The 21,884-nt window shown below is 38.9% G+C and overlaps 1 protein-coding gene and 1 non-coding gene across 7 annotated transcripts in view; both read left to right on the top strand.

Annotated features, from left to right (window-relative positions):
- Positions 1-21,884, top strand: part of Ccar1 (cell division cycle and apoptosis regulator 1) — a 41,517-nt gene that overhangs the window by 3,014 nt on the left and 16,619 nt on the right. For 5 of the 6 annotated variants that reach the window (XM_031346754.1, XM_031346755.1, XM_031346753.1 and 2 more), the window contains exons 3-15: positions 2,569-2,732; positions 3,208-3,252; positions 4,119-4,151; positions 6,611-6,804; positions 10,346-10,460; positions 10,560-10,752; positions 13,089-13,218; positions 13,875-14,036; positions 18,078-18,303; positions 18,795-18,908; positions 19,408-19,574; positions 20,303-20,513; positions 21,313-21,396. In XM_031346754.1, coding sequence (XP_031202614.1) covers positions 2,569-2,732; positions 3,208-3,252; positions 4,119-4,151; positions 6,611-6,804; positions 10,346-10,460; positions 10,560-10,752; positions 13,089-13,218; positions 13,875-14,036; positions 18,078-18,303; positions 18,795-18,908; positions 19,408-19,574; positions 20,303-20,513; positions 21,313-21,396 — 1,838 coding nt within the window. The remainder of the gene's footprint in view (positions 1-2,568; positions 2,733-3,207; positions 3,253-4,118; positions 4,152-6,610; positions 6,805-10,345; positions 10,461-10,559; positions 10,753-13,088; positions 13,219-13,874; positions 14,037-18,077; positions 18,304-18,794; positions 18,909-19,407; positions 19,575-20,302; positions 20,514-21,312; positions 21,397-21,884) is intronic. The other variant, XM_031346756.1, reaches the window with a different exon arrangement.
- On the top strand, positions 19,211-19,275 carry LOC116075591. Its single transcript, XR_004112629.1, has one exon. It is a non-coding gene; the product is annotated as a small nucleolar RNA SNORD98 (small nucleolar RNA).

The raw sequence follows: 21,884 nt of genomic DNA, 5'->3' as shown, positions 1-21,884 counted from the left end.
GCAGTGTTGGCACATGCCTTTAATTCCAGACAGAGGCAGGTAGATTTCTCAGTTCAAGGTCAGCCTGGTCTACAGAGTGAGTTCCAGGACAGCCAGGGCTACACAGAAGAACACTGCTTCAAACAAAAACAACAACAAAACCAAAAAAGAAGATACATTTTAGGCCACACATCTCACAACAACAAAAATCAAAAAATTAAAACTTAAAACAGCAGCAAAAACAAAAAAGCCAAAATATTTTAAAGTAAATATATATAATTTTTCTTTTCTTTTTTCTTTTCCTGGTCATAGTCGTACACTCTTTAATTCTAATACTTGGGAAGTGCAGGCAGGTGGATCTCTTGAGTTTAAGGCCAGCCTGGTCTAAATAATGAGTTCCATGACAGCCAAGACTACACATAGTATGACCTTAATCTAGACGTCTCCCCCACCAATAATTTGTATTCTTTTAAAATTATATTTGTGTGCTCCTCTGGGGTATGTGTTTGTGTTTGTGTGTGTGTGTGTGTGAGAGAGAGAGGGAAAGAGAGAGAGAGAGAGGAGAGAGAGAAGAAGAAAGAGAAGAGAGAGGGAGGAGGGAGGGAAGGAGGATTAAAGTCAGAGACGAGTGCCAGAAATTGTTTTCTTCCTTCATGTACGGTAGGTCTTTGAATTGAAATTATGTTGCCAGTCTTGATGGCCAGCACATTTATCCAATGATCCTTTTTGCTGATCCCTTACTTAGCATTGTTGTGTGTGTGTGTGTGAGAGAGAGAGAGAGAAAGAGAGAGAGATGTGTACGTGTATGCAGGTAAATGTGTGGAGGTTAATGGGCAACTTTTGCGAGTTGGTTCTTTCCATGATGGGTTCTGGGGATTGAACCCAGGTTGTCAGACTTGTATGGCAAATGCTTTTACCCCATTGAGTAATATTACTGGTGCATTTATGGTTTAATTTGTTTGTGTTTAATGTAGAAATACTCACTCTGTAAGAATTTAATGCCAGGGATCTTATAAGAAATGTTGTGGGGGTAAAGTGCTTACACGGAACCCACAAAGTCTTGGATTTGATTTCTAGCACCTCAAACCCAGTGTGATGCTATCTGTATTCCTGAAATCAAGCACTCCTGTGGTAGAAGCAGGAGGATCAGAAGTTCAAGTCGTACTTTAGTGAGTTTCAGGTCACCTTTGAGCTCTACCCACAATTGGCTAAGCCCTTCCCCATCAAACATTAATTAAGATGATGCCCTATAGCCAGTCAGTGGTGGCGCATGCCCTTTCATCCCAGGACTTGAGAGGCAGAGGCAGGCAGATTTCTGAGTTCAAGGTCAACCTGGTCTACAGAATGAGTTCCAGGACAGCCAGGGATATACAGAGAAACCCTGTCTCAAAAAACAAAAACAAGGGGGCTGGCGAGATGGCTCAGCGGGTAGGAGCATTGACTGCTCTTCTGAAGGTCCTGAGTTCAGATCCCAGCAACCATATGGTGGCTTATAACCACCCATAACGAGATCTGACGCCCTCTTCTGGTGCGTCTGAAGACTACAGTTAAATTCCGGGGCTGGAGCAAGCGGGGCGACAGAGATCCTGAGTTCAATGCCCAGCAGCCACACACATGATGGCTCACGGCCATCTGTACAGCTACGGTGAACTCATACACATAAAATAAATAAATCTTTATAAAAAACAAAAACAAAAAAAGGTATATATATATGTGGTTGCAGTAAAAACATTATACACATTAAGAAAATGTTTAAAAATAAATTTCATATCAAAGAGATGAATGATTATGCTACTAATGTCTTATGTTCTATAGATTATTGTTTGTTATTTATTGACTGATTTTTCAAACACGGTCTCACTGTGTAGCCCTCCTTGGCCTGGTTCAGAAAGTTTGGTGTTGGCTGGTCTGGCCTGGATCTTGTTAGCTTTGGGTGCCCTTAAACTCTTGGTCCTCTGGCATACACCTCTCTAATACAGGGATTACAGTCACATGTATTAGTTAGGGTTTCGTTGCTGTGAAGAGACACCATAACGAAGATAGATATTTAATAGGGGCTGGCTTACAGTTTCAGAGATTCATTTAATCCATTATCATCATGGCCGGAAGTGTACCAGCAGCCAGGCTGACATGGTGCTGGAGGAGCCTCTGGGAGTCCTTTCCAAAGCAGCCAGAAGAAGGCTTGCTTCTAACTCCGTGGACACATTCCACCAACACACTCACACCTCCTCACAGTTCCACTTCCCATGGGCCAAGCATATTCAAACCACCACACCATGCCTTGATGAAAATGTTTATTTTTTTATTTTTTGAGACTAGGTCTCTTTGTGTAGCCCTAGCTGTCCTGAAACCTGATCTATAGACCGAGGTGGATTCAGACTCACAGAATCTGGCTGCCTTCTAGTCCTGAGATTTAAGGTGCATGCCACCACATCCAACTCAGAAAAATCCTTTTGATTAGACTCTGGTCTAGGTAAAGTTGGTTGTGTTACTGAAGTGCATGTTAGAGGAGCCGGTTTTCCTTCTTCCTGTTATGGGAAATCATGGGAGATTATATGCTCACTCTTCTCTCTCTCTATCTCACTCTAGCTGCACTAGGTGTTCAGCAGCCCTCACTTCTGGGAGCATCTCCTACCATTTATACCCAGCAGACTGCATTGGCGGCGGCAGGCCTTACCACACAAACGCCAGCAAACTACCAGCTAACACAGACTGCGGCACTGCAGCAACAAGCTGCCGCTGTATTACAGCAGGTGAGTTTGAAAGTGATGGATGAGGCTTGCTATCTCTTTTTGTTCTCTCATTTGTTCATTTCTTTGTTTTTGAGAGGTTGTCTGTATTGTTTATGTTGGTCTAGAACTTGGCATCCCAAGTGTTTACTCTTTTTTTTTTTTTTTGGTTTTTTCGAGACAGGGTTTCTTTATGTAGCTCTGGCTGTCCTGGAACTTACTCTGTAGACCAGACTGGCCTCGAACTCAGAAATCCGCCTGCCTCTGCCTCCCAAGTGCTGGGATTAAAGGCGTGCGCCACCACCGCCCGCCTGATGTGGTAGAATCTTAAATTGGACATATAGACCTTAACCATTTTCTGAGAGTCCGATTGCAGTGGCTCATTATGTTAATTTTAGATGATGTGTAGCTGGTTGAGAAAATTTCATTATAGTTTTTATTTTATGTACATTGAGGATGAATAAGGTTAACCTTGTCTTTCTTTAATTATCTTTTACAGCAATATTCACAACCTCAGCAGGCCTTGTATAGTGTGCAACAGCAGGTTTGTATAATTTTTTGTTAAAAATGATTTAAAAACAACCACCCCCCCATTTCTCCCTCATTAAAGTGATATACTATTTAATTCCTTCTTTCTGTCTACCTTAACATTTAGTTTTTAATCCTTTGGGTGGGATAGAAAACAGCTAACTCCACACCAAACACAATATACTTTCCCTAACCTCCTGACAAATCAGGATTTAAGTTTTAATTTAATATAATTGTTTTTGAGACAGTCACTGTGTAGCTATGGCCTGGGACTCTTGCTGACTAGACAGATGGTTGGATTAAAGATGGGCACCATTATCAGGCTCCAACTTCTTTATTTTTATTAAATGTAGCTTAATACTTTGTTATTGAATGAGTTACTTAGAAATATCAGGTGTGTATTTTTAAATAGTCATAGGTAAGTCTTATTAGTTATGTGTTGCTTTTCACATTGTTTTAGTAAATAGGCTAATATTTAAAACCAAGATCAGCCGTCTGGAGACATAGCTCAGAGTTCATGAACTCAGACCTTCCTTGGAAGGTCTGGGTTCAATTCTCAGCACCCATATGGTGGCCTAGAACTGTAACTTTATTTCCAGAGCTAGATTCCCAATACTCAACGTCTGGTGATTCACAAACACTTGTAACTCCAATTCCCAGGGATCTGCTGACCTCTTTTGGCCTCTGCCACCACGAGGCATGTCCTTGTTGCAGTTATACATCCCAGGCAAAACACCTTTACACATAAAATAAAATAATAGAGATACATTTTAAATTTAAAATTTACAAAACAAGAATACCTCTAAAAATTATCTCTGAAATACACATACTGATTAACCTCTTTTTTTTTTTTTTTTTTTTTTTTTTTTTTTTAACTTTCAGTTACAGCAACCCCAGCAGACCATTTTAACACAGGTTAGTTTGATGTAAATTTTTCTTTTGAGTAGCTGAGTTATTTCTGTTGTTGTTTTTCAATAAAGGTTTAAAGATACTTGTTAGATTTTTGTAATAACATGCAATATTTATTGTTAGATAAAGATAGAAAGTGTGCTAATGTGTTTTGTGATACCGATAGTGGATTGTGTATTTCAGGCTTCCTGTTTATTTATTTATTCATGATTTTTCAAGACAGGGTTTCTCTATGTAGCCCTGGCTGACCTGGAACTCACTCTGTAGACCAGGCTGGCCTCGAACTCAGAAATCTACCTGCCTCTGCCTCCCAAGTGCTGGGATTAAAGGTGTGCGCCACTGTCGCAGGGCTGCCTTCCATTTCTTTTAAAGAAAGGAATAAAATGAGTGTGTGGGTGCCTGTGTATACATACATACATACATACATACATACATGTATATATATATATATTTTTTTTTTTTTTTCACATATAGACCTAGATAGAACAATCTAACAATCAATAGGAGGTAGCTTTTTCAGTAGGAAACTGGGTATCTGAAACTGCTCAGATAAGACAGAAGCTTTTTACCTTTCAATTCTTTTTCTTTTTCTTTTTTGATTTTTCAAGACAGGGTTTCTCCGTATAGCCTTGGCTGTCCTGGAACTCACTTTCTTGTAGACCAGGCTCGCAGTGGTGGCTCACGCCTTTAATCCCAGCACTTGGGAGGCAGAGGCATACGGATAGCCTGGTCTACAGAGTGAGTTCCAGGACAGCTCCAGGACTGCCAGGGCTACTCAGAGAAACCCTGTCTCAAAAAACCAAAACAAAAAAAATAGAGTTAACAAATTGTATCCTGGGCCTCGGGGTGTGTAGCTCAGTGATAAGATTGCCACCTTGAGCTAAGAATGGCGACTAATGCTTGTAATCCCATCACTTGAGTAGATCAGCCTGGTCTACACAGTGAGTTCCAGAGCACCCTGGACTATATAGATTGAGACCCCATCTGAAACAAAGTAAACAAAAAAGGTTGTGTGCCCTGCTTTAATCCCAGCACCACAAAAATTCGAGTGTACTCAAAAAATAGTAAGTACTTCCCAAAGTTATTGGGAGACTCGAGTAGCTTTTGTCAAGCACCCAGAACCATAGCTAGGTAGTAAATGGCTTCACCTTTGTTGAGATGGCTGTGAATCCAGTTAACCTGAGTTCTAGGACAGGCAGGGCTACACAGAGAAACTCTGTCTTGAAAAATCGAAAAACCAAAATAAATAAATAAATAATAAAATAAGAAATTCTTTGTACAGTTTTTTTTTTTTTTTAAGATTTACTTATTTGTGAGTACACTGTAGCGGTCTTCAGACACAGTAATAGAGCACATCACATCACATTACAGATGGTTGTGAGCCACTGTGTGGTTGTTGGGTATTGAACTCAGGACCTCTGAAAGAGCAGCCAGTGCTCTTAACCACTGAGCCATCTCTCCAGCCCCTTTGTACAATATTAAGTTATGAATCTGTTAGTTTGCTTTTGTTTTCTTGAGATGGGTCTCTCATATCCCAGGCTGGCCTCAATTGGCTGTGTTGCCAAAGATGACCTTGCATTTGTTGACCTCCTGCTTCTAGTTCCCTGGTGCTGGAATTATAGCCATGCTCCACTAAATAAGCTTTATAAATTGCTGGAAATCTTTGTCAGTTAACTAGAGGACATAGGGAAAGGCATTTCATGTCTTATTCTGGCCTCCATCACATTCGAGTGCATGGGATACATATACAACATACCATTTTCTCCTATTACTCCTATTAGCAGCTAATTTATTACCCCAGATTCTGTTTTTTGTTTTCTTTAAAGAATGTGGAGCTAGAGATGGCTGAGCATGCAACTAAGAGGAAACATTAAAGGATTAAAGACACGTGCCACCAACCACTGCCTGGCAAAATTAAAGTTTGTTGAGACAGTAACTTTGGTCAAATTTAAAAAATGCTCAGTTCCTACACAGTATTTAAGGTAGTTAGGGCCTTTACCAGAAACATTGTTTCCTTGGTCTTTTGAGGTATCCTATACATTATTTTCCCTTCTCAAGCCTGTGTCAGTTGAGACTCATGCCTCAGCTTCCTATATGCTGGAATTACAGGCTTGAGCCTCCATACTCTGGATCTGACATGCATGTGTAAGTTTGTGTGCAAACACATACATGTTTGAAAGGGCAGGCGACAACCTCAGGTATTCCTTGGGTAACATCTACTGTTTTACTTTTTGAGATGTGATGTCAGTGCAGGCTAGACTGTTTGGTCATCCGGCAGGAGTGGCTTCCTGCCTCCACCTCTCTCTCCAGCACTGAGATTATGAATAATCCACTACTTGCCTAGTTGGTTGGTTGTTTCCTTGTTTGTTGTGGGGATCTTGTGTTTGTTTTTGGACATTCTCTAGTACAATACCTGACTTTTCCGTCATTTGCATGTTTTAATGTAATGTTGCTTTGTTTGATAGCCAGCTGTTGCATTGCCCACAAGCCTTAGCCTGTCTACTCCTCAGCCTGCAGCACAGATCACTGTATCCTACCCAACACCAAGGTCCAGTCAGCAGCAAACTCAGCCTCAGAAGCAGCGCGTTTTCACAGGCGTGGTTACAAAGCTCCATGATACGTTTGGATTTGTGGATGAAGATGTATTCTTTCAGCTTGGGTAACTTCATCTAACTTCATTAGATGTTGACTGATAATACACATGTAATAGTAACATTCTCTTAATCATGGCTAAAATTATAGTTTGCAATTTCATTTTAAATCAGTATGCTTGTATATTTGTATTTAAGCCCTTTGTAGATAAAATTACATTTGTGTATATATGTGTGTTTGGCAATGTGGGGTTAAAGTTGGGAGTTGGTTCTCTCATGTCATGCGGGTTTCAGGGATCAGCACAGTCCTCAAGCTTGGTAATGAGTGCTAATTTCTTTTTTAATTCATATAAATGTTTTGTTAGTTAGGTAGCAGCTTTAATAACATTCAAGTCCAGGCTTAGAAAAAATTGAGACTGAGATTAAAGGTTTTGTGCACCTTAATCCCAGCACTTGAATGGCAGAGGCAGATGGACTTCTGATTTCTAGGCTAGCCTGAAATGTAGCTATGTATAGTTCCAGATCACTTCGGCTTTATAGAAAGACATTTGCCTCAAACAAACAAATAAAATAAGATGGAGGTTGAATTAGCCTTTTAAGAATTCAAATAGAGGGCTGGGAAGATGGCTCAGCAGGTAAGAGCACCAACTGCTCTTCCGAAGGTCCTGAGTTCAAATCCCAGCAACCACATGGTGGCTTACAACCACCCGTAATAAGATCTGACACCCTCTTCTGGTGTATCTGAAGACAGCTACAGTATACTTATAATAATAAATAAATCTTAAAAAAAAAAATTTAAACAAAAAACAAAAAGAATTCAAATAGATTTTTATGTATTTAATACTGACTAATAATTTTTTTCTAAATGTTGTGCGTGTGTGCTTATTTTTATATATGCACACGTGTGCCTTGGAGAAAAGCAATACTCACCTTAGCATGTGTGTGCAGTCCAGAGGTTGGCTTTGTTCTTTATTCTTTTTCCTCCATCATACATCTTATGACAAGATCTCCTACTTAACTTGGAATTCACCATCTCTGATAGACTGGCTGTCCTTCAAGTCCCTGGAATCTGTCACTACCCTCCCAACCCTGTGGTTACAGGTTCGTGCCACCATGCCCAGGTTTTAATGTAGGTTCTTGGGATCCAGACTCTACTTGCTATACTTTACAATGACTCTTCTCCCTGCTTCTATAAACTAAGGTGGTGGTGGTCTTATTGAGATAGGATCTCATTGACTAGCCCTAGCTGGCTTGGAGTATACTGTATAAACCAGGCTCACGGTAAATGTACAGAAATCTATCTGCCTTTGCCTCCTAAGTGCTGAGATTAGAAGTGCTTGCTATCATGCCTGGACAAAGGACATTAAGGTTTTGTTGTTGCTTTGTTTAGTTACTTGTTTTTTCTTTTTGTTTTTGTTTTGTTTTGTTTTTTTTGTTTTGTTTGTTTTTTTCTTTTTTCTTTTGGTTTTTTCGAGACAGGGTTTCTCTGTGTAGCCCCGGCTGTCTTGGAACTCACTCTGTAGACCAGGCTGGCCTCAAACTCAGAAATCCACCTGCCTCTGCCTCCCAAGTGCTGGGATTAAAGGCGTGCGCCACCACCGCCCGGCTTGTTTTTTCTTTTTTAAAGATTTATTTTATTTATGTGTATGAGTACACTGTAGCTATACAGATGGCCATGAGCCATCATGTGTGTGGCTGCTGGGAATTGAACTCAGGACCTCTGCCAGTCCTGCTCGCTCCTGCATAATTCACTATAGCTGTCTTCAGACACACCAGAAGAGGGCATCAGATCTCATCATGGGTGGTTGTGAGCCACCATGTGGTTCCTGGGATCCGAACTCAGGACCTTCGGAAGAGCAGTCAGTGCTCCTACCTGCTGAGCCATCTTGCCAGCCTATTTTTTGTTTTTGTTTTTGTTTTTTGTTTTTTGTTTCTTTGTTTTTTTGATACAGAGTTTTACTGTGTAGATTTGGCTGACATAAAACTTGCTGTATAGACCAGGCGGGCCTTGAACTCATAGATACTCATCTGCCTTTGTCTTTGGATACTACAATTAAAGTTGTGGACACCCTGTCTGACAAAACAGTTTTTCAATTGGAACAAAATTTAGTGTTCTTAGTGTTTTTCTTATAATGTCTCTATTATCTTACTAGTTTTTGTGGTAGTGGTTGCAGAAAATAGGCATTTTTTTTATTTTTTATTTATTTATTTTTTTAGATTATTCATGTGTACACAGAGGAGTTGTTTGTGGAGTGCATTAACAGAGGACAGAGGAAGACATTGGCTTGTCCTGCTCAATCACTTTTTATTTTGGAGATAGGGTTTCACTTTGTAGCCTTGATGTTCTGGAAATCTATATGTTGACCAGACATTAGACTGGACTGGAATTCATAGAAGAGATCTGCCTGCCTCTGTTTCCTAAGTGCTGAGATTAATGACATGTGCCACCACTCCCACTCAGCCCTGCTTTTGAAACAGGCCTTATCACCAAACCTGGAGCTAGGCTAGTGGCCACCAAAACCCAGTGATTCCTCTAGCTCTCCTCTTTACAACACTATGCTTATAGGTGTGTAGAAGCATGCTCAACTTCTTATGTGGATTCTGGTGATGTGACTCGGGTCCATATGCTTGTACAGCATAAGGCTGTGCCCAGTTAACCCTCTCACCTTGTGTGATTTTAATGAACTAAAGTAAGTACTATATTAGGGAAAAGTACTTATTGTTCAAGATTTTCCTGTTGTTGGGCCACCTTTTTGCCATTTTCTCTCTAAAATCTTACCCTTATGCTGTTAGAGCAAGACAGTTTTGTATATAGAGGAGTATTGAGAAAATACAAGGCAAAATGTTCCGGTACTTGAATCCTTGTTTACATAAAGCAGAAAAGGAAAATGTATTCAGCTTAAAAATGAGTCTAGGAGAGTCTTGGAGAATTTGCTTTTCAGTTAAGGGCACTAAAAGCTGCAAAAGACTATATTGTTCAGTGTCCAGCATCCATGTCCGGTGGTTCACAGCTACCTGTAGCTCTAGCTCCGTGGGGCTTTGATACTTCTAACTTCTAGGGTACCACTTCATGTAAGCATGGCCATACCCATAACAGATAATAAAAATAAATCTGGATGGGCTGCAGGGATGGTTAAGCAGTTTAAATCACTCGTTCTTCTTCCAGAAGACTCATGTCTAGCTGCCATCATCTGTGCTATGGTTCTAATCATCTGTAATCCTAGTGCCAGGGATCAGACCCCTCTTCTGATCTCCATGGGCCTGGCATGAGTGTGATCTGTATATTTATATGCAGGCAAAATATTCATACACAAATAACTAAATAAGTCTTTAAAAGATAAGTAAGCAAACATGAATATATCACCAGGCTCCATTTTAGTTGTGTCAACATATTTTAAAAGTTACTGGTAGCCCTTGAAAGGCAGAGTTGTTCAGATCTCTGTGAAGCCAGCCTGGTGTACATGGTGAGTTCTAAGCATGCCGAGGCTCCATAAAGAGATCCTGTTTCCAAAACAGAAATACATTTTTGTGTGGGAAGATCTCTTTAATTATATACAAATCAGTTTGGAAGAATCTTTCTTATGCCTGTGTTTACTTTTTATTTTTCAGTGCTGTTAAAGGGAAAACCCCCCAAGTTGGTGATAGAGTATTGGTTGAAGCAACTTATAATCCTAATATGCCTTTTAAATGGAATGCACAAAGAATTCAGACACTACCAAATCAGGTACGTAATTATTGAGTTTTGTACTATAGGCACTTAATACTTGGCTTTTCTGTTTTACAATATAATGCTTTTTTAAAGAATTTGTTTGTTTGTTTTTAGAATCAGTCCCAAACCCAGCCTTTACTGAAGACTCCTACTGCTGTTATTCAGCCAATCGTGCCACAGACAACATTTGGTGTTCAGGCCCAGCCCCAACCCCAGTCATTGTTGCAGGCCCAGATCTCAGCTGCTTCTATTACACCACTGTTGCAGACGCAGCCACAGCCCTTGTTACAGCAGCCACAGCAGAAAGGTATTAAATGAAATGTATCTTAGCTTGTTTCCACTGGATGTGTACATGTTTAAACTGCTAACATAGTAAGAACATGCTTCTAATTACAAAGGTGTCATGGACAGAACATTTTCCGTTCCTGAACTTCGCCTTCTAGTTGTGGTAAAACACCATCTAAACCCAGCAACTTAGGGAGGAAAGAGTTACTTGGCTTACAGGCTGTATTCCATCATAGAGGGCTGTCAGGGCAGGATCTGAAGCAGAGACTGGAGGAATACTGCCCACTCTTTTCCTACACTGAGCACCACCACCTGCCCAATGGTGGCATCACCCACAGTGCGCTGCTCCCTCCCACATCAGTCATTAGTCAACAAAATGCCTCAGCCTTGCCTTCAGGACAGTCTGTTGGAGACTTCTTAGCTGCTGCAGTCTCTCTACCAAGATGATTATAGCTTGTTTCAAGTTGACAATAAAGCTAACCAGTGCATGCTGTGATGTTTTTTACTTTTATTTTCTAATGTTTGCAGTATAGACACAACATGGACAGCGTCACTGCCTCAAAACACACAAGCGTCCTACATTATTCTCCCACTCCCTCTCTGGGTTCTCCCCAACTATTAGGCGGTGCTTTTCCTTTCTGTCCCCTTCTTGATTGATGTCCTACTGCATGTGTGCATTGTCCAATCTTCATTAGTGCTCCCTTTTTCTTTCAATCTTTTATACTTTCGTTATATGCAATATAAGCACACACACAAACACACTTAAATTGAACTTCTGTATATGAGAAAAAGCATACAATATTTGTCATTTTGAATCTTTTCTATACATTTTCTATAGCATTATGACTGTGATTGAATCAGTTTTATTGCACATGCCATGATTTCATATTTTCCCTTATATTTGCATAAAATTATGTTACATACACACAGGCACACTACTTTTTTGGGTTTTTTTTTTTTTTTTTTTGGTTTTTTTGAGACAGGGTTTCTCTGTGTAGCCCTGACTGTCTTGGAACTCACTCTGTAGACCAGGCTGGCCTCGAAATTAGAAATCTGCCTGTCTCCCTGTCTGCCTCCCAAGTGCTGGGATCAAAGATGTGTGTCACTACTGCCTGGCTGCCAACTTTTTGGGTGATCCTGTTCTATTAAAAAATTACGCACATTTTCTCTGTCAACAAATTCCTATTGTTATTTTATAGAGTATAGATTTTTTGTTACTAATGGCAGAATAAGGAGTTTCTGTGTTAATCTTCTCGAGTTTTGGCAGTGAGATTATTTTTCCTTATTATGACGGCCTCTTGGGTTTTAAGGTGTTGATTGTTTCCTACTCAATTGATTTTTGCAACTTCTGCTGCTGAGTTGAGTGGGGTAGGGTAGTGTAGACAAGGATAGTGTAGTTCTGGGTACCAACACCAGGGTCGTATGGAAACTAGACAAGCACTCTACCATTGAACTGTGTGCTCAACCCTTGGCGTACTTCTTCCTTAACAAGCTAACCCAAAAGAGCGATGAAGTTAAAACTTGGTTGTATCTTCCTATATGTTCCTGGGGTACCACTGATATTAAAAAGAAAGGAGGAGCTGTGTGATGGTGCACACATTTAAATCCCAGCACTCAGGAAGCAGAGGCTGGCAGATCTCAATGACACTGAGGATAGCCTGGTCTATATAGTGACTTTACATTAGCATGGTCATGGTGCATGGTAAGACCTCATCTAAAAAGAAACAAAAACAAACCAGGGCTAGAGAGATAATCAGCCTTTAAAAGCAGTTTGCACAGAGGTCAGAAGCAAAGCTTTTGGTCTCCTCCCTTTTCTCTAATGGATTACAGTCATTATTGACGGTTCTAGACTTAGCAGCCAAGGTAATTTTGTTTTTTAAGAGAATTTCATTAGAATCCTACTGTTTCTTTGCTCTTTTTGAGACAGATGCTCACCTTGGAGCCCTGACTGTCCTGTAACTTATTATATAGATCAGGCTGGATTTGAATTTACTGAGATCTAGCTACTAAAGATATGGCCATCAAACTGGTAAAGAATTTGATACACATTGTACTTTTTAAACACAGATTTATCTTTATTTTGCTTCCATTGTACTAAAGAGATCACTTTTATTGTCCTTTTGTCCTGTGGAAGAATAGATAATACTAATTTAAAATAGAAATTTTAGTTTTTACTACCAGGAAGAAATTGCCAAATATTTCGCTTTTAAAAAAAAAAAAAACTGTATTTTGTTAACTTGGTAAAAAGACAACTTTGGTGAATCCTACTTGTTTGTTCATATTTATCTTACTTAGTTGTGTAATGTTTTTTGAGCTTAGTTTAACAGATTTTTTGGTTTTCTTTTGTGTTTTTTGAAGCTGGTTTATTGCAACCTCCTGTCCGAATAGTGTCACAACCACAACCCGCACGGAGATTAGATCCACCATCTCGATTTTCAGGAAGAAACGACAGAGGGGATCAAGTACCTAATAGAAAAGATGACCGAAGGTATGTTTGAAGGTAACATGGTGGGCTTGAAAATCAACTCAGGTAAGATCACCCCCGTGGATGCAAGTTTACCTCCCAGAACCCATATGGTAGCAGATGACCATCTGAAATACTAGTTTTGCATCTTCCGATGATCTCTCCTGCCTTTCTTAGGCATGCGTGAGCTGCACAGACACATATGTACAGACAAAACACATAAAGTAAAAATAAATTAGAAGTTGTCCAGATCCAGCCTGGTCTATATATATAGCAAAGACCATCAAAAATAAACAAAGGAAAGAAAGGAAAAATTAAAAGGACTATTTACTTCCTTGTGTCTGACTACATAGACTTCGATGGCCTTATATCTGTACTAGAGGTACTTGTCTCTGCCTCCCTAATGCTGTGAATAGAGGTGTACACCAGGATGCCTGGCAAGAACCATTTGCTAATACCAATAAATATTAGCAAGTTTTTACTCATTTATTTAATTTGTGTCTGTATCCATGCATATATATAACCATGTGTATATGTGGAGTCCAGATGAAAACTTGAAGGCGTGATCTTCTCCTGTGTGGGTTCTGGGGGGAAACTCAGGTTGTCACCCTGGTAGCAGTGCCTGTACATGCCGAGCCATTCCGATGGTCCCAAAGTAATCTAGAAATCCTTGCTTTAAGTCGTGAAAGGGACAGAGAAAGACGCAGATCCAGAGAAAGATCACCTCAGAGGAAACGTTCTCGGGAGAGGTCACCCCGGAGAGAAAGAGAGCGATCCCCTCGGAGAGTCCGTCGTGTAGTTCCACGGTATACAGTGCAGTTTTCAAAGTTTTCTTTAGATTGGTAAGTTTTTCCTTCTATGTTTTGTGTGTTTTAAATTTCATTATTAGTGCTAGAGTTTTGTATAGTTTGGTATAGAATATAAGTACAATTGTTTTTTCCTCATGAAGTTTCTTAGTAACACTTTGAGCTATTTATCTGAGAGCAGAAATACAGTTTGAATTTGGATTTTTGTTCGATATATAAGGAGATTTATTTTTGAATACACATTTAGGATAGCAGCTACTTAAAAGAAGCGCCTATTGGTTTAGGATATAGCCCTGGACAAGAGTGCTTGCCTAATATGATATGGAAGTTGTAAGTTCAATCCCAGTACCAAAACCAACTAACCAATAGGCAAATTAGCAAGCTCTAGAGAACCTTCCTTTCTAATGAAAATTTTCTTTGAAGTTAGAGTCAATTAGAATCAGGATTTACTGATAACTTTGAATTTGCTAATTTATATTGAAGCAGTAAGATTATTGTATATTGGATTATTGTATATTATTGTATAATTGTATATTGAAGCAGGCTAATTCGATATAGAAACATTGACCTACATACGTCATTTACATGGTTGTGTCTTTAGTGGATTAACTCTTAGAATCTGCAGTCAGAAGGAGATTAGTAAATTTCTTAGCTTCATATAAAATCTCATACAAACTTAAAGAATTACTATAAAGTTGAGTTAAATGTCTACAGCAATTATCCTGCTGTGTAACAGTTACAGATCCTCTAATTCATGGTGGTGGTGAGCAGTGTGGCACACTAATCATAGATTAACAGGTATAAAAAAGAAATGAGGAGGCAGGTGTGGTGGTATACGCCTTTAATAACAGAACTTGGGAGGCAGAGACCAGGTGGGTCTGCATATCAAGTTCTAGAACAACCTGCACTACATAGAGAGAGACGCTGGGTTAAAAATCCAAATGAAAAAAAGCCAGATTTACAGTAGAATTGGAAAAACAAAGTTTAAAACTATGTAATGTTTGTGCAAATAGTTATGTCTATTTCTGTGACTGGAGCCTATTTCTACATTTCAAAAAAGAATAATATTAATGTTCATGATACTAGTCTATTAAATGTTGTATTTTCTGTATTTTAAGTTCTCCAGTAAGAAACTAGTATTTGCTCCTGAACTGGAACTTTATCTTGTGATGTTATATAGTTTGGTCAATCAGCAAGTATTCTTAGGTTATATTAGTGGGTTTTTTGTTTGTTTTTTAATATTAACAGGATAACTGGATAGCTATGCTAAATTGGGTGGGGGAAGCCTGTAAGTGTGGTTTTATTTATTAACATTAAGTTAAAAACTATATTTCAAAAATTGAAACATACACAAAAAAATTATTTCTTACCCCCCTTTTTTTTTCTTTTTTTTTTTTTTGGTTTTTCAAGACACACTTTCTCTGTGTTGTTCTAGTACTCACTCTGTAGACCAGGCTGGCATCAAACTCAGAAATCCACCTGCCTCTGCCTCCCAAGTGCTGGGATTAAAGGCCCGGCAAAAAAAAAAAAAAAAAAAATTTCTGTGTAGCTGTCTGTATATAAACAAACAATAGTAAACTCGCCATAGACCACATAAAATGTATTAATGTATTTTATCTTTGTTTACTCTTACATTTAAAGTATATATAGTTCAAATATTTCAGAGAAACCTGAAGGGAACCAAAAGCACTTTCCTAGCCTTCAAACTATTGCTACGTGGAATAACCTTCTTTATTTTATCTGTCTGTTGTTAAAACTCAGTGTTTTTCTCTGAAAAGTTGCTGATAGAATAGCTGTTTAGCTCTTTGCAAGTTGGACTTTCCAAGTTTTATTTTATTATCTTTATATAAATTTCTAGAACATCAAATGAACCAATTACAAAAAAGTTTTCAAGCTCTTCATCTGTAATTGTAGAACTCAGAAGAACTTCCTGCACTACTATGATTATGAGCTAGTGTGCAAGGAAACTAATTGTACTTAGCTACTGATTCATTATAGATACTACTGCTTTGGGGTAAGATAGAGCTTGTTAATTTTAGTGTTGGAAAATTTTTGTATATAACTTGCTTAAAAATAAAGGTGAAGGGGTCTAGAGAGATAGCTTAGTGATTAAGAGCACTGGCTCCTGTTCCAGAGAGACTGGATTCAGTTCCCAGCACCCACGTTGAGTTTCTTATATCCTGTTTCAGGAGCTCTGTACCTATTCACATTTCTGTGTGCACATAGTGCACATAGATAGACAAGACTTAGAGATACGTACAAAAAATTAAATCTCAAAAACAAACTTGTGATATAGTTTCCACATTTCTGTTATTCTCACAGTGGAGTCTTACTGTCAGTAAATAGTTGACTTGTCCATACCTTCTGTTTCTATTTTGGTAGGGAAATGATGGTGGTCTATCCCTTTTTGGTTTTTCAAAACAGGGTTTCTCTGTGTAACCTTGGCTGTCCTGGAACTTCCTCTGTAGATCAGGCTTGGCCTCAAGCTCAGATCTGCTTGTCTCAGCCTCCTGGGTGCTGGGATGAAAAGTGTGTGCCACCACCACCAGGTTTTAGTATTTTTTCTGTTGCAGAGACATCACAGGCAAGGCAACTTATAAAGAATGTATTTAATTTGGGGCTTATAATTCCAGTGGATAGTAGATCTATGATGTTTATGGCAGCCGGCAGGCATGGCTCTTTAGAAGTGGCTTATTTATAAGCACAAGGCAGAGAGAGAGTGTTAATTGGAATATCAGGTGCCTTTGGAACCTAAAAGCCCACCCCCAGTGACACACCTCCTCTAACAAGACCACACCTTCTAATTCTCTCCGGTCCCACTAGCTGCAGTGCAAGCATTCAATCTGTGTGCCAATAGGAGCTATTCTCATTCCACCATTACAGCTATTCCCTCTCAGCACACTGGATGCCCTTTTTGACCTCCTACTTGGATGCGATGAGTTCATCCTGGAAGACAACATAGAGACATAATATACATACACTTCTTTTTATTTTTTATTTTTTTGGTTTTTTCAAGACAGGGTTTCTCTGTGTAGCTCTGGCTGTCCTGGAACTCACTCTGTAGACCAGGCTAGCCTCTCCAGGCTGGCCTCGAACTCAGAAATCTGCCTGCCTCTGCCTCCCAAGTGCTGGGATTATAGGCGTGTGCCACCACTGCCTGGCTTATACACATTCACATTTTTAAAAAGATTTATTATTTATTATATGCAAATACACTGTAGCTGTCTTCAGACCCCCCAGAAGAGGGCATCAAATCTCATTATGGATGGCTGTGATCCACTGTGTGGTTTCTGGGATTTAAACTCAGGACCATCAGAAGAGCAGTCAGTGCTCGTAACCTCTGAGCCATCTCTCCAGCCCACATTCAAATTTTTAAAAAGTTATTGTTCAATATAAACACCAAGAAACTTGTCCCTATTTGCAAAGTAATCTGGTATAAAATCTGGAGTGCTTGGATTCACAGGCCATCACACCTAACTCAGGAACTTTTAAATTTAAGTATGTTTAGTCTAGGCTCTTACCATATAAATTTATATTTTTCTATGTAGCATAAACGTGAGAAAGGCATTCAAATACTTAGTGCCTACCATCACTTCTTTGTGTACAGTTTTTTTAATCAAGTGTAAGTTTTTTTTTTTTAAAGATTTATTTATTATATGTAAGTACACTGTAGCTGTCTTCATACACATCAGAACAATGTCAGATCTCATTACGGGTGGTTGTAAGCCACCATGTGGTTGCTGGGATTCGAACTCAGGACCTTTTGATGAGCAGTCAGTATTCTTAACTGCTAAGCCATCTCTCCAGTGCCCCCCCCCCCTTTTTTTTAAGCATACATCCAGCTACAGGAGAAAAACTTTTGTTCAGGTGTTCTCTGAAATTGGGTTTGTAGTTAATTTCAAAGCAGTTAGAAGCTATACACAAAAAATAGAGAAGTAATAATGACATTTAGATATCATTTATTTAGCAGTGCAGACGTGAGTCTGTTGGTTTTTACTCTGACAACTTGTATAGCTTTGGAAGTGCGTGATCTTTCGTCTGAAGGCTGTTTATTCACTATCTGTGTCTGCTTTTCAGTCCCAGTTGTGACATGATGGAACTGAGGCGCCGCTATCAGAACTTATATATTCCTAGTGACTTTTTTGATGCTCAGTTTACATGGGTGGACGCTTTCCCTTTGTCAAGACCATTTCAACTAGGAAATTACTGCAATTTTTATGTGATGCACCGAGAAGTAGAGTCCTTAGAAAAAAACATGGCTGTTCTTGATCCACCTGATGCTGACCATCTGTACAGTGCAAAGGTTTGTATCCCATTGTGATCCACGTTTTGAATATCATAGCATTTAGAGCTATCCTTTGCAAATGGTTGGTAGATAAAATACTCAAATTGTCTGATTTTTGTCTTAGTCTGATTTTATTTTAACTCCTGTCTTAATTCTTAAGCTATGAAACAGTGGCTTTTTTTTTTTTTTTTTTTTTAAACTTCAAAAATATTAACAAGCATATGACTTCTATAGATCTGGATAAAACTTAATGCCGGTCAATGTGCTAAATACTACTCCTCCTCAGGGTAGCTTTTGTACGGTGCTTAGTCAGTTTGCTTCTGTTTTAAAAGATTGATCTGAAAATTGCTTCTTGCAGTTAGCTGATGAGGCATCTAATACTATTTTTTCTGTAGCATTTTACATTCCAATTTTAGAAAAAAAATATGTAATGTTAATTAGTAGTACTTCTCACTTTTTTTTACATTACTTTAGACTTTTGACAGGATTGAATTATTTGACTATAATAGGTAATGCTGATGGCTAGCCCTAGTATGGAAGATTTGTATCATAAGTCATGTGCTCTTGCTGAAGACCCACAAGACCTTCGTGATGGTTTTCAACATCCTGCTAGACTTGTTAAGGTAAAACAAAATGTTTGTTGTGATTTTAGTTGCATATTTACTTATTGTAGTTCTTAATGTGTTTACAAAATATTGGAAACAAGAGTTAGTTGCATAATATTAAGTCTACTTTTATTTAATTAGAGATACTTTTCCTGTTACAGGATGTGGCTGTATATTATTCATGTGTTTCTCATTCAGCTAGGAATTTGATCATTTATACTTACAGCCTAGTAAAATCTCTTGGATGCCTTTGAAGTTTGTATTTACACATAGCTTGTTTCTTTAAATGAACTCTTACGTGATGAAGTATTTTAGAGGATGAGTTATGATGTGTAAATCCTATTCCATTGCTGAAATGCAGTGTGGAACATGATGAACTGAACTCTTCCTTGACTGACAGATACCAGACGTAGTAAAAGTGGTATTGGGAAGGTTTGTACCTTTCCGACTTTCTAAGTATCTATTATAATTTGATGGGCAGTGTTGTATGTGTAAATGATTCTTTGTTTTGAATTAGTTTCTAGTGGGAATGAAAGGCAAGGATGAAGCCATGGCCATTGGAGGCCACTGGTCTCCTTCGCTGGATGGACCAGACCCAGAAAAAGACCCCTCTGTGTTGATTAAGACTGCCATTCGTTGTTGTAAGGCTCTGACAGGCATTGATCTAAGTGTGTGCACACAATGGTAAGTACCGCTGCTTTTCTTGATTAGGAATGGTCCTCTAATAGTTTATATAGCTGTTCTTGTCAATCAGCCTTTCCCCTTCTCTATTGTATCAACGTTGGTCATGCAGGTAATCTCAAAGGAAAATCCCCATTTGTAGCAAAAGTTCGTTTGGTGCCAAAATGTTTGGGGGAAGGGGCTTTAAGAACTAAACAAAATACACTGAAAATCTAAATGTTTCATTATGCTGTACTTTGGAAATTGGATGTATGTTGAAAATACTTTTCATTTCATGTATAGCTGGAGAAGATCGTCCAGAGAACTTCATTTCATTGTACTTCCTTTGTTATAAAGTGATGTAGTTGCTGATTATTTTTGTTCAGCCATATTTTCTCTTGAGGCTTATTTGTCCTGTGTACTTTAGTGTTTTTCTTATAATTTAATTGAGAATATTCTTTTTTTAGCACATGAAATCTGAACAGCTTTCCAGCTTCTTCAGGTATTCTATAAAGTATGGGTAGCTCTGTAATCAAATCAGAAAATTCTTTGTGGAAATGTATTCTTTTATCCAATAAACTATTATCCAAATGTACCAAAAGAGGAACTATGGCTTCTATAATTTTTTTTTCTTTAGACCAACCTCAAGTTCTTGCAGCAAAATTTCTTTACTTGATGTGCTACAAGTGAACTAGGGTCTTTAAAATGTATTGTAGAATTTTTTTTCCAACATGCTTCTTCCCTTGCAACAGGTACCGTTTTGCAGAGATTCGCTACCATCGCCCTGAGGAGACCCACAAGGGGCGTACAGTTCCAGCTCATGTGGAGACAGTGGTTTTATTTTTCCCGGATGTTTGGCATTGCCTTCCCACCCGCTCAGAGTGGGAAACCCTCTCCCGAGGATACAAGCAGCAGCTGGTGGAGAAGCTTCAGGGTGAACGCAAGAAGGCTGATGGAGAACAGGCACTGAACGCTAATCCCTTTTCTATTCCGCTTCTCACAGGCACAGGAACACAGGCACAAATGCACACCACACACTACATGACAGACACACATGGAGGAACACAACTGGTAACAGCGACTGGTAATCCAGCTTTCAGCAGTATAGTTATAATTTCTGTTCTCATAAAAATCTGTCTGTTATGCTGACTTAAATCTAAGAGTGCTGAGACCTCAGATGGTGTGCTTACAGTACACAGAAGTTTGTTTTATCATAGGTCTATTTGCTGGAACCTGGCACCAGTTGTTGAGCAAGATTCAGATTTAAGCCATTTTAAACATTTTGCCATTTTCTCAAAATTTAAAAATTTTCTCTTTTATGGTCATCAGTTCTAGTCATGGATATTTGAAATTGGACAACCACAAGTCTGAGAGCTTTGAAATTTCAGGCTATGTGGCAACGTCTTGGGTACATTTCAAAGGTCTGCCTAAATCAGTCTTTGGGTGGTTTGAAAATTGGGGCAAGATCACACACTGTGTGGTTAGTGGAGACCGGCAGTGTCTGTGTATCCCGATATCCTTTGTGTTGTAATTTATCACCCTTTTGTGTTTCACAGATCTGGCTTTGATTGGCTGATGTCTTTGTGATCAGTTAAAAGTGGTAGAATGTATGTATGTGGACTTGCCTAAATAATAACTTTAGGAGAAGACAATCTGAAACATTGTGACCTTGCACAGATCAGCAACAGACTTTTAAGAAATAAATTACTTATATATTTTTAGGTTTCAGAATAGTAATGTTATTCTTAACCTTTTATGTTAGGATGAAGAAGAGAAGGATGATGGTGAAGTTAAAGAAATCGCGACTCCTACCCATTGGTCTAAACTTGATCCAAAGGCAATGAAGGTAACTGAAAATGTAAACATAGATATTGTGACAATAAATATTAAGTAAAAAAAAATTTAATTTCTGAACAGAAATTAGTAAACTGAGAATAATTATTTGAAGTGGGAAATGTTCAACCTAGGTGTAATGGCTTATATCCATCGTGTCAGGATTTAGCGGGCAGCAGCAGGAGGATTGCCATGCATTTCAGGAGACTGAGTTCTAGGATAGCCTAGCATATAGAGTGAGTGAGCCCTTGTCTGTGAAAGGGCTGCAGTTTAGGGCATGGTGGCACACACCTTTAGTCCCAGCACTTGAGAGACAGAAACAGGCAAGTCTTTGAATTTCAGGTCTACAGAGCTAGTTTTAAGACATTGGGGGGTGAGGAAGTGGCGGCTACACAGGAAAAAAAAAAAAGTCTGAAAAAAACAAAAATCAATGCCGGGCATAGTGGTGCACGCCTTTAATCCCAGCACTTGGGAGGCAGAGGCAGAGTGAGTGCCAGGACA

This window comes from Mastomys coucha, unplaced genomic scaffold (assembly GCF_008632895.1).
Source record: "Mastomys coucha isolate ucsf_1 unplaced genomic scaffold, UCSF_Mcou_1 pScaffold3, whole genome shotgun sequence".
In the NCBI taxonomy this organism is placed as follows: Eukaryota; Metazoa; Chordata; class Mammalia; order Rodentia; family Muridae; genus Mastomys; species Mastomys coucha.
Note: the sequence above shows the minus strand (reverse complement) of the source record. Positions and strands in the feature narration are given on the sequence as shown.